Source organism: Carcharodon carcharias, chromosome 1, assembly GCF_017639515.1.
Source record: "Carcharodon carcharias isolate sCarCar2 chromosome 1, sCarCar2.pri, whole genome shotgun sequence".
NCBI lineage: Eukaryota > Metazoa > Chordata > Chondrichthyes > Lamniformes > Lamnidae > Carcharodon > Carcharodon carcharias.
Window position 1 is genome coordinate 209502364 of NC_054467.1, and position 12322 is coordinate 209514685.

General features: G+C 41.3%; 1 protein-coding gene across 4 annotated transcripts in view; it reads left to right on the forward strand.

Annotated features, from left to right (window-relative positions):
• Positions 1-12322, forward strand: part of cntfr (ciliary neurotrophic factor receptor) — a 362323-nt gene that overhangs the window by 155964 nt on the left and 194037 nt on the right. For all 4 annotated transcript variants that reach the window (XM_041191309.1, XM_041191328.1, XM_041191318.1 and 1 more), the window contains exon 3: positions 2372-2611. In XM_041191309.1, coding sequence (XP_041047243.1) covers positions 2372-2611 — 240 coding nt within the window. The remainder of the gene's footprint in view (positions 1-2371; positions 2612-12322) is intronic.

A 12322-nucleotide genomic window follows, 5' to 3' on the forward strand; every position in this document is an offset into this window, starting at 1 on the left:
TGTTTTGTGAGTTTAAATTATTGATGTGAATTAGAAACAGTAGTGGTGCACCCCTGGAGCATTTCACTCAGCATTCTCCCACCTCCCCAATCCTGAAGTAACTCCTCCAGGAGTACCATTTCCACCCTTAAACCACAAGTGACTTGGATAATCCTCCTGATTGTTATCACTGCCTGTGGTGAAGGCCTTTGTCTCATAACAGCACAGCTGAAGTGAATGTGTAAGGGTGGCTACAAGCTCGCTCAGTACTACTATTCATTGTTGCTCCAACATGCTGTATCATTATAGCAATCCAATCATAGAACTTTGAAAGCAACATTATTTTTACAGTTGCCTTTGCTTAGCTCCATCATCAAATGCTATATTCCCTATGATTGAGAAGCCGGTTAAGTATCTAACCACAAATCAGCTCTGCTCCTCTGTCATATATATTATACATGATATTGTATTTTTTTTGATACTTGTAGGAGATAAGATGATTCGCTTAAGAAATCATAGGGGGAATTTTCAGTTTGGGGGCAGACAGAAAACTGATGGTTGTGACAAGGTCGCATGTGAGACATTGTATAACCTACAGTAAGGCGTTACTGAAGAATAGATGCTTCCACTAGCATTCAACGTGCTAATGTGGAGTCTTCCAGGTGATCTAAATGAAATTTTCAAGATTATGAAGAGAATTGACAAAGCTGGTTGTTCACTATGGCAATGAGTTCAAATGCCAAAATACATGTAGGAATAAAAAGGGAAATCCAGCAGAGCTTTTTCACAAAGACTAATGAAATAATTGGTTGAGGAGACTAAACTTTATGCTATAAATGGGCATGAAGGAACAATTAAAATCTGTTTCTGAAGTTATTCAAAGATATGGTGAGTTTGTGGATAAGTGGTGTATGAAAATGTGAAGAGACCCGATGGGCCTAATGACCTTTATCTGTTCCTAAAAATCCTTGCGTTCTTGGTGTAGTCTGTGTTGTATTAGTTCTTGGCACAGCCATAAGGAAAGATGCCTAAGATAGTGGAAACTTAGCTAGCTGGTATGCTTCTGTAATAATAGCACCTCTCATCACACACTTCAATCATTGGGAGACATTCCAGATATGTAATAATCCATGCTGTGAAATATGGAAATGTGAGAGAAAGGTTTAGAAATTATTTTATTTCTAAATAATCTACATTTCCAGCCCTGATATTATATGATGAAGCCTTAAATTTATCAGTTCACATCTTTAATGCAGCCCTTAAGAACAGTAGGCTTCGAAATCACCACCTGTTCTTCTGATGATCATATTCAAAAATGGAGTATGGGAAACTAGCCTGTAATTATGCCTTTGACATTTATTTCCTCCCCTGACAGTAAGCATCGTAAGATTTAATCAAACTGCCTGCTTTTTCTGGCAATTTTTCACTCAAGTGGCTCAATCATATCCTCTGCATGTTCTACATTCCATGTGATATTCTGAAAGTAACCCTTTAATCTCTATTGCTGATTGTCCAAACTCAATAAGCTTCTGTCATATGCCATTGTGGTGTAAGATTACATTTCAAAGCTGCTTCTTAATGAAATCCCAATGTAACCCTGCAGTGTGGGAGCTAGTTAGGAAGGAGGAAGGAGAAGAGAGAAAATAAAAAGATAGAGACAAGTGAATGGATGAAAGAATAACATAGAGAGTAAGATAAAACAAGATAAAATTTAAAAAAAATAAAAGAATTAGAGTGAATGTGAGGTAAATAGTTAAATGGAAAACAATACTATTTCTTACCATCAGTCATCTTTGAATAATTTCGCAGTATTGATAACCAAACATTTTTCAGCTTCCAATTTGTTATTCCAAAAACATTTTTTGGAAATATTCGGGAACGAGCTTCATGGACAAAGGTCAGCTTTGTCAGTTTTGTATCTGGATTATATTCCATGACTCAATGGGGCATTCTGCATACTACACAGGCAAGAAGATTTCTGATGATTGAGTGAAAGATATTCAGTGGGCTAATATGTTGGCTATTGCTACGCTAATGCCATACAGATCAGGTTCATGCCCAGTTTTAGTTAAAGTAGCTAATCATAGCAAAAACAAGAGTGGAGATGGGAGTGGGGTGTTTGATGGCCTGCGTGCTAATAAGTGCAAAAATCAGACAGAGATCCTGCCAGTGAATCCTGCTTCCTAATGGGATGGTTAGATTGCCAGCACTCCTTCTCTAGGCTCATACATCAAAAATGGTCACCTGGATGAGCTATTGGTATGGAGGTGGAGCCAGCAAAAGCAGCTCCCTGTATAAGTCTGTACCTTCAGGGGAGAAAATAGGAGGAGCATGGGTAAAAACTCCACTTCTGTATCTATGGTAACATCATAAATATTTTCTCTAATTTCAGAAGGAAGGAAATACTACAAAAGAATTGGCAGCAATGTAACCCTGCAGTGTGAGACATCTGACAGTCATACTTCAGTGATATGGAGATTTAATGGGCATGCGATAGGCCACAATGAAGACCAGCTTCTTCAAGGCACCAACCTCACCCTCCGAAACATAGATTCAATACATAGTGGAACCTATAGCTGCCATGAAAAACACAGTGGAAGGTTGAAAAATCAAATAACAATCCAAGTTGGAAGTAAGTGCTTTTTAAGTGTTTATTTTTTTAATGGAACCTATCAAGATGTGGCACCTTTAAGGAAACTATCCTACGGTGTCCATAAATAATCTTGGAATAATGTGACTGAAAAGTCTTAAAAACAGGCTTATGGTGGGGGGAACTAAGTCTGTCAGTGGTACAATACTAACCTCAGCAGCAACCACTGAGTGTGTTGTCATAACTTGCACTTATCATTAGGACAACATCAGCTAGGCACAAAAGTAAAAGGAAACCGTGTTAATCCACTTACTTTTGCTTAAACCCACTAGATCCCCTGATGTCTCTAATTATTGGATATTTTGGGATTCTCTGTGCATTCTGAAGGATAAATTGTTTTTTTATAGAAAACATAAATGAAACTTGAGACTTTCCTTTCAAATGGAGGTGAATGCCATCAGCTCGTGCAGCATTAAAGGTAGATTATGTAAGATTCAGAACTTTATCTGTTGGTATTTATCCTTTTCAGCAACTTAGGGAGTTACTGAGCATTTTGTTATTTAAAGAATGAAACAAAATTGTGTTCTAGAAATACACAGCATGTCCATCAGCAACCACAAATAGAAAAATCAGTTTAGTGTTTTGGCTACAAACCAGAACCGAAGGGTCTGCAACTGAAACATTAATCCATCTTTTCTCTCTTCATCTACTGACAAGCCTGTATTTCTAGCCTGTTTTTATTTTAGATTTCCAGCATTTGTAGGGTTGAAATCCTTTCTACCTATACTGTCATTTAAAGAGTTATGATCAACTTAGCTGCCAGCTTGCGCTAAGTCTGTACTTCTCTCATAAGGGAACAAAAAGGATGCAAAAAGGAAGTGGAGGAGATTTCTACAAACAAAATGTAGATTAAGGTTAAATGATTCAAAATAAACGATCAATGGCTTGGAGGGAAATAAAGTACAGTAAGTACTAGCAATCTAAGATTGCATGATTACTAAAGTATAAAGGTTTCTGCAAGGGAAGGGAACTGCTGTGAGGCCTCCTAGGGGAAGTGTACAAGAAGGAATGACTAAGCTACCCTAAAGTTACATTGCATTTGATGGCAATAAATTGTGAAAGATTACCAGTCCCATTATAGCAGCAGTCCTTCCGTACTTCGTTGGAGTATCAGCCTACATTACTTGCTGAAAACACAGAGTGAGGTTTGAAGACATGATTTTCTAATGCAACAGTGAAATACTACCAACTTGACAAGCTGACATTTAAACCTATCGCAGGAGAACCCTTTAGACAATGTACTCACATTTCTATAGCACTCCTTGTATATCGAGAGGTATATCAGGGCTCTTCACTGACTGAAGAAGAATAACAGAAAACAATATTGGGAAGAAGAGAAAAGGAAAGAAGGGGAAATGAAAGCACAGATAGGCAAAGAGAAAGGATTTTTGGGGCCTTTTGAAAGGGAGAGAGATGTGGCAAAGGGCTGGGTTTGAGGGAAGTTGGCCCGAGAATGGGACATACTAAAGCAATGAAAACGCATCGTAGATTTGTATCAAAGTTAAAGAAAACTACAGAGATTTATAAGTACAGAACTTATCCTCCTTTGACGCTGGGAAGGCACACCAGCTTGGGAAAAAAAAACAATTTGTGGGTTTATTGCAATATTGATTGGATGTCTGAAATTTTGCTATTGAACGCTCTGGCAAACTTTGATATTTTCCTTGACATTGAGACAGAAATGCAATTCTATTTTTTTTAAATCATCCATGAGATGTGGGCATCACTGGCAGAGCCAGCATTTCTTGCCTATCCCCAATTGCCCTTGAACTGAGTGGCTTGATAGGCGATTTCAGGCGGCAGTCGACCCCATTGCTGTGGGTCTGCAGTCACATGTAGGGCAGACCAGATAAGAATAGGCAGATTTCCTTCACTAAAGAACAAATGGGTCTTTATGACAATTCATGATATTTAATACTCACCCATTACTGAGACTAGCTTTTCAATTCCAGAATTGAACTTAAATTCCAGCTGCTATGATGGAATTTGAAAACATGTCCCCAGAACATTAGCCTGGGCCTCAGGATTACTGATCCAGTGACATTGCCAATATACCACCATCTCCAATTAATAACATATCCAATAATGTGTGTGTTTGATTTAAATAGTAGCTGACTCTAGTCACTGGGTAGTATTTTTTATTCATTCACGGGATGTGGGCTTCACTGGTTGGGCCAGAATTTATTGCCCATCCCTAGTTCCCCTTGAGAAGTTGGTGGTGAGCTGCCTTCTTAAACTGCTATAGTCCATGTGGTGCAGGAACACCCACAGTACTGTTAGGAAGGGAGTTCCAGGATTTTGACCCAGCAACAGTGAAGGAACGGTGATATATTTCCAAGTCAGGATGGTGAGTGACTTGGAGGGAGCTTCGAGGTGGTGGTGTTCCCATCTATCTGCTGCCCTTGTCCTTCTAGATGTTAGTGGTCATGGGTTTGGAAGGTGCTGTCAAAGGAACATTGGTGAATTCCTGCATTGCATCTTATAGGTGGTAAATACTGCTGCTACTGTGCACCAGTGGTGGAGGGAGTGAATGATTATGGATGTGTTGTCAATCATGTGGGCTGCTTTGTCCTGGACGATGTCAAACATCTTGAGCGTTGTGAGAGCTGCACTCATCCAGGCAAGTGAGGAGTATTCCATCATACTCCTTCAGGGAATGGAATCTGCCATCTATACCTAGTCTGGCCTACATGTGACTCCAGACCCACAGCGATGTGGTTGGCTCTTTAATGCCCTCTGAAATGGCCTAGCAAGCCACGCAGTTATATCAAACTGCTACAAAGTCTCAAAAAAGGAATGAAACCGGACGGACCACCCGGCATCGACCTAGGCACCGGAAACAACAACGGCAAACTCAGCCCTGTCAACCCTGCAAAATCCTCCTCACTAACATCTGGGGGCTAGTGCCAAAATTCGGAGAGCTGTCTCACAGGCTAGCTAAGCAACATCCTGACATAGTCATCCTCTCAGAATGATATCATTCAGATAATGTCCCCGACACCACCACCACCATCCCTAGGTATGTCCTGTCCCATAAACCATAAGATGATAAAACGTAGGAGCAGAAGTAGGCTATTCGACCCAGGTCTGCTCCACCATTCAATGTGATCATGGCTGATCTGCTAACCCTCAATTCCACTTTCCTGCCTTTTCCTCATAACCTTTGATTCCCTTACTGATTAAAAATCTGTCTATCTCAGCCTTGAACATACTTAATGACCCAACCTCTACAGCCCTCTGTATTAAAGTATTCTACAGATTAACAACCCTCTGAGAGAAGAAATTCCACCTCATCTCTGTCTTAAATGGGTGACTGCTTACTCTGAGATTGTGCCCTCTAGTCCTAGACTCTTCCACAACAGGACACAACTTCTCAGCAGCTTCCCTGTCAAGCCCCCTAAGAATCTTATATGTTTCAATAAAGTCGCCTCTCATTCTTCTAAGCAACAATGATTACAGGCCCAAGCCCAACCTACTCAACCTCTCACCATAAGAAAACCCACCATATCCAGGATCAACTGAGTGAACCTACCCTGGACTGCGTCCAATGCCATTATATCTTTCCTTAGATAAAGGGACCAAAACTGTTCACAGCATTCTAAGTGTGGTCTAACTAGTGCCTTGTATAGTTTTAGCAAGACTTGCCTATTTTCATACTCCATTCCTTTTGAAATAAAGACCAACATTCCATTTGCCTTTCCTACTCCTGCTGAACTTGTATGTAACTTTTTGGGATTCATGCACGAGGACCCCCAAATCCCTCTGTGCTGTACCTTCCTTCAGCCTTTCTCCATTTAAGTAATATTCAGCTCCTCTATTCTTCCTGCCAAAGTGCATGCATTATATTCCATCTGCCACATTTTTGCCCACTCACGTAACCCTTCTATATCCCCTTGTACACACTTTGTATCATCCTCACCACTTGCCGTCCCATCTATTTTTGTGTCATCCATAAACTTGACGATAGTACATTCATTTCCCTCATCCAAGTCTCCTGGCTACTACTGGTTCCCCTGCTTGTTATCTCCTTAAATAATTCTAATAAATTTGTCAGGCATGATTTCCTCTTCATGTTGACTCTGTGTGATTATATCATGCATTTATAAATGCTCTGCTATTACATCCTTTATAATAGATTCCAACATTTTCCCAATGACAGATGTTAAGATGTTCTCGGGACCGAGCTCAGCCATTTAAATTTAAAATTGGTGAAAATCAGGTCATCAAGGGCTTGGAAGAAGGATTAGTTCAGATGAGCGTTGGACAGACAGCGAAACTAACCTGCACCTCTGACTATGCTTATGGAGCTGCTGGCTGCCCTGGCGTCATTCCACCTAATGCTACTTTGTTTTTTGATGTAGAGCTCTTGAGACTCAAGTGAAATCATTATTCGGTTTGTCTCCTGCCTTTGGCACACAAACATGAGCAAGCTTGAAGACTGTGCATTGAATATGCAGGGCTTGGCTATAATCACACTACATTTACCTTCCCCATTCACAACCTGCTGTATGTCAGCAACAAATCTGCTACTCTCATGTTCCTTTTGGGCTGTAACTTAAAACCTGATGATCTTAATCCTGAACTTTATTTTTTTAAATTTTTAAAGAAAATCATGCTTTGCTTTCTGATAATTCTAAGTTGTGCATGGTCAAGAATGAACATCAAGCTGCCTGTTAGTAAAAAAGTACAGCTGATCATTTATGATATACTCCCTTTTTGAATAAGGGTGTTACATTGGCAGTTTTCCAGTCCTCTGGGACATTTCCAGAATCTAAGGATTCTTGGAAGATTACTACCAGTGTACCCACTATCTCTGCAGCTATTTCCTTTAATATCCTAGGATTCAACCCATCGGCAGGACAGACCCAGCAGAGGTGGCGGCACAGCGATATACAGTCAGGAGGGAGTTGCCCTGGGAGTCCTCGACATCGACCCCGAACTCCATGAAGTCTCATGGCATCAGGTCAAACATGGGCAAGGAAACCTCCTACTGATTATCACATACTGTCCCCCCTCAGCTGATGAATCAGTGCTCCTCCATGTTGAGCACCGCATGGAGGAAGTACTGAGGGTGGCAAGGGGGCAGAATGTACTCTGGGTGGGGGATTCAATGTCCATCACCAAGAGTGGGCTCGGTCGCACCACTACTGACTGAGCTGGCTGAGTCCTAGAGGACATAGCTGCTAGATTGGATCTGCGGCAGGTAGTGAGGGAACCAACAAGAAGGAAAAACATACTTGACCTCATCCTGACCAACCTGCCTGCCGCAGATGCTTCTGCCCATGATAGTATCGGAAGGAGTGACCACCGCACAGTCGTTATGGAGATGAAGTCCTGCCTTCATAATGAGGATACCCTCCATCGTGTTGTGTGGCACTAACACCATGCAAATGGGATAGATTTCATACAGATCTAGAAACTCAAGTCTGGGCATCCATGAGGCGCTGTGGGCCATCAACAGCAGCAGAATTGTACTTGAGCACAGTCTGTAACCTCATGGCTCGGCATATCCCCCACTCTACCATTACCATCAAACCAGGGGATCAATTGTGGTTCAATGAAGAGTGCTGAAGGGCATGCCAGGAGCAGCACCAGGCATACCTAAAAATGAGGTGCCAACCTGGTGAAACTATAAAACAGGACTATTTGCATGCCAAACAGCATAAGCAGTAAGTGATAGACAGAACTAAATGATCCCATTATCAATGGATCAGATCTAAGCTCTGTAGTCCTGTCACAAGCAGCCGTGAATGGTAGTGAACAATTAAACAACTCACTGGAGAAGGACGCTTCACAAGTATCTCCATTCTCAATGATTGGGGACCCCAGCATTTCAGTGCAAAGGATAAGGCTGAAACATTTGCTACAATCTTCAGCCAGAAGTGCTGAGTGGATGATCCATCTCAGTCTCCTCCAAAGGTCCCCAGCATCACAGATGCCAGTCTTCAGTCAATTCAATTCACTCCACATGATATCAAGAAACGGCTGAAGGCACTAAATAGTACAAAGTCTATGGGCCCTGACAATATTCCGGAAATAGCACTGAAGACTTGTACTCCAGAACTTGCCATGCCCATAGCCAATCTGTTCCAGTATAACTACAACACTGGCATCTACCTGGCTACGTGGAAAATTGCCCAGGTATGTCCTGTACACAAACAGAACAAATCCACACAGTTAATTACCACCCCATCAGTCTACTCTCGATTATCAGTAAAGTAATGGAAGGAGTCATCAACAGGGCTATCAAGCTGCACTTGCTTAGCAATAACCTGCTCACTGATGCCCAGCTTGAGTTCCGCTAAGGACCCAATCCATCTCTAATCTTTCCCTACCATTAATGGCAGTGGTTGAGGGAATATAACAAAAAGGGCACCTTACTATGTCTGAACATTTACAATGGAAGCTATAGCTACTCCATAGCTTTGGGTGCATGAAAGTTTCTCTGATACTTTGCCCTTTAAGTTGCTGCAAGCCTATTAATCATAGAGTTGATAGCTTCATCTTTCACCCTTTTTCATCTATTAATATTCTTGATGCCATCATTTCCAGATGGAACTCCCATTGCTGCATTGTAAACACTGTCTCCGAATGCTTACTTTGTCCTCAAAATGTTTTAACTCTCTAATAAGTCCCATCCAGTTGAAAACTTGTATACTGCTTCCATATCTAGCAATTTTTGTCTAACACTCCTCTGACACTCCTTAAAAGGATACAAGAAAAAGCTTGTCATCAGATAGATGATCCCTCTTGCCTTTCTAGCCTCTAACCTTTCTCTGCCATCGATGGGGGTGGGTAAGGGAATATAACAAAAAAGGCACCTTACTAAGTCTGAGCATTTTGCTGAACCAACTTTTGTATCTGATGAATTCTTTCTTCAAACCTACAAAGTTTCAGCCTTGACAGGTATTGCCCTAAGCAAGCAAATTAAATTACAGTCACGTCCACTTACAAGCAAACCCAATACACTTAGGCAAATAGACTTTAAATCAATGCTACTGATAAGTGAATAGAAAATGAAATAGAATCTCATTTTCTACATGAACTTTTGTATTCACTTTTGTTGACTGAAACACTTTGTTTGTGTGTTCTTAGTAAATTGATATCTTTTTGTCTAGGTAAGCCATGTTACCACATCTTCAACTTAGAATGATAATCAGATTCTGCGTGAAGCATGACTTATGCTACTTTGAGAGTCTAAAAAATCCAGCAAATTAAAAGTATTATGAAACAGTTTGTATTTAGGGAAATTTTCCATTGTATTTACGCAAGTACAAGAAATTGTGCAACAGGAAATTCTTCACATTAATTCATCTTAGTACACGCAAACCCTGGGTAAGTAGATAATACTTAAGTGGAATTGACGTTAAAGCATTAATCCCAGCATTATTTTGGCATTATTTTGTTACCAACTCAAAAGTTCTTGCTTTACTGAGCAACTTTGATGAAGAGCCAAGGACCATAGCCCGGAACAACACCAAAGTTGAAAACAAGTAAAAAGACAAGGTATATTTAAAAATAGCTGTTGGAAGACTCCCAGCTAAGAATTTAAAAGCTTTTAAACTGTAGGACACTTGTTCTTGATTTAGTCAGTGCTATTACAAAACTATTGTATAATAATCTCAAATACTAGTCAGCACATAATATTGAAATCAGAATATATTAGCTCTTTGAACTAATAATACTGTATCATGAGAGTCAGCATGAGAGGCACATTTACTTTCTTTATTTATCTATTGTTTTAACTTATGGGAATGCATTTTATCATGAGGATACTTTGGGGTTTCATAGAACCCATACCAGAAGTGACAGACCCTTATTAAATTTAATAGGAGATGTCCACAAATGCTATGCATTCTGTGTAAACATGGATGCCCAATGCATTCTTTTTCTTATATTTTAACACAAAATGACTGGGAAAAAAAAACGACTGAAAGGAAACAAGGAAATGTAGGAGAAAAGGATAAGACAGAGAATGATGCCGAAAATTAAAGAATGGAGGAGAAAAGAAAGTAGAGAAGAAAAGAGGACTGAAGAAAAACGTAAGACAAATATGTTACTGTCACTTTTATACTGCACAGGATGGTGCAAATTGAAGCCAAGTACTGCTGCCTGCTTGCATCATTATTAAGTTGGGAAGCTCCACAAAAGGAATGCTGTTCACTGGCTCCCCACTTCCAGTGTGATTTTAAAGATTGAAAATAGCCCACAATAGCTGTCAGTTCTTTTCAATCAATGAAATGTTAATCTAAAACTTTTTTGGCAGGTGCTTTTTAACTGGTACTTTTATACTGCAACCAGAGCCCATCCTTGCCACAATAAGGATTAGTCTTGATAGCTTCAAATGAAAAGCAAGAATCCACAGAGACAAGATAGGCCAAAAGGTCTCATCCTGTCTGTAATTTCTAACATTCATTGACACTACTTCTTCCAAGTAGTTTCTGATAAATAATTGGCTAAAGAGGCTTCCTGGGGAATTCTTTTCCACAATCCTATCTGATTCCGACTGCAGGTCTACCGTTACCTCACTATGTGCCCAAGATTTCCCTTCCTTGTCCTCATAGGGACCATCACATGTAATTGGTAATGGGTGGCACACGTCCCAAGTTTCCTACGAATTTCCCCCTTACGCGCCTGTATCATTATCGGTTCCATGGGCTATTATAGCAAACGTGACCATTGATGACCACTTTAGGTCCTCAGCCTGTCACCGTTGGGATTAATCCAGCTGCAGACATGCCTGTTGCCATGTGGAGTGCACAACAGGTAAAACTGGGCCGTCAGCTTGTTACCTTGGGAGGGGATGGTCCCTCGATCAAAGGCATTCAGTGCCTGATTGAGAGATTGAAGATTGGGCCTGCTAAGAGCCACCCCCCTGCTCTTGCTTCTGACCCCCCGCCTCCCTCTCCCCATGAGCCCCGCCCTGTGAAAGTCCCTGTTCCCACATTACTTGTCTGTGTCTTGGATTGGTCTGCAATCCTGGGCCTCTGGGGCATGTTCTTCTGGTAGCAGCCATGGCCTCCTCTGCGGTATTGCTGAGTTCAAGAGTTGCCGGTCTCTGCTTGGTTGACAGCTCTCTCCAGGCGGGACTTCTACCCCGGGGTCTTGATTCCAGGAGAAGGTCTGCCAGTCGCCTCGCTGCTACCTGATTGGTTTGTGGTTTGGCAGGCCTTCCTGAGAAGAAACAGCATTGGTTACTTGCTGGCTCTCCAGCCAGAAGGTGAGACCCCCAATGCCTCGTGAAGATTCTGCCCAGAGGTCTGAATTCAAACTCTCAAAAATCAAGCCATTGTGTCCAGACTGTCACTGACCTCATCTCCACTGGAGATTTTCCATCCACACGCTCCAACCTCATAGCCCCAATCCCAAATAGTCGCTTCTACCTCCTTCCCAAAACCCATAAACAAGACCCCCCGGTTGTCCATTGTATCAGCCCAATCCTGCCCCACTGAACACACTTTTTCCTATCTCAATTCCATTTTTTTCTCCCCTCTTCATTCTCTTCCACCAACATCCTTGACTCTTCTGATGCCCTAGATCACTTCAACAGTTTTCAGTTTCCTAACCCTAACTAACTGTTTCCTCTTCATTATGTATGTCTGATCCCTCTACACCTCCATCCCCCACCAGCATGGCCCTCAGAGCACTCCTTTTCTTCTTCAACCATTCCCATCCACTGCCACCACCACCCTT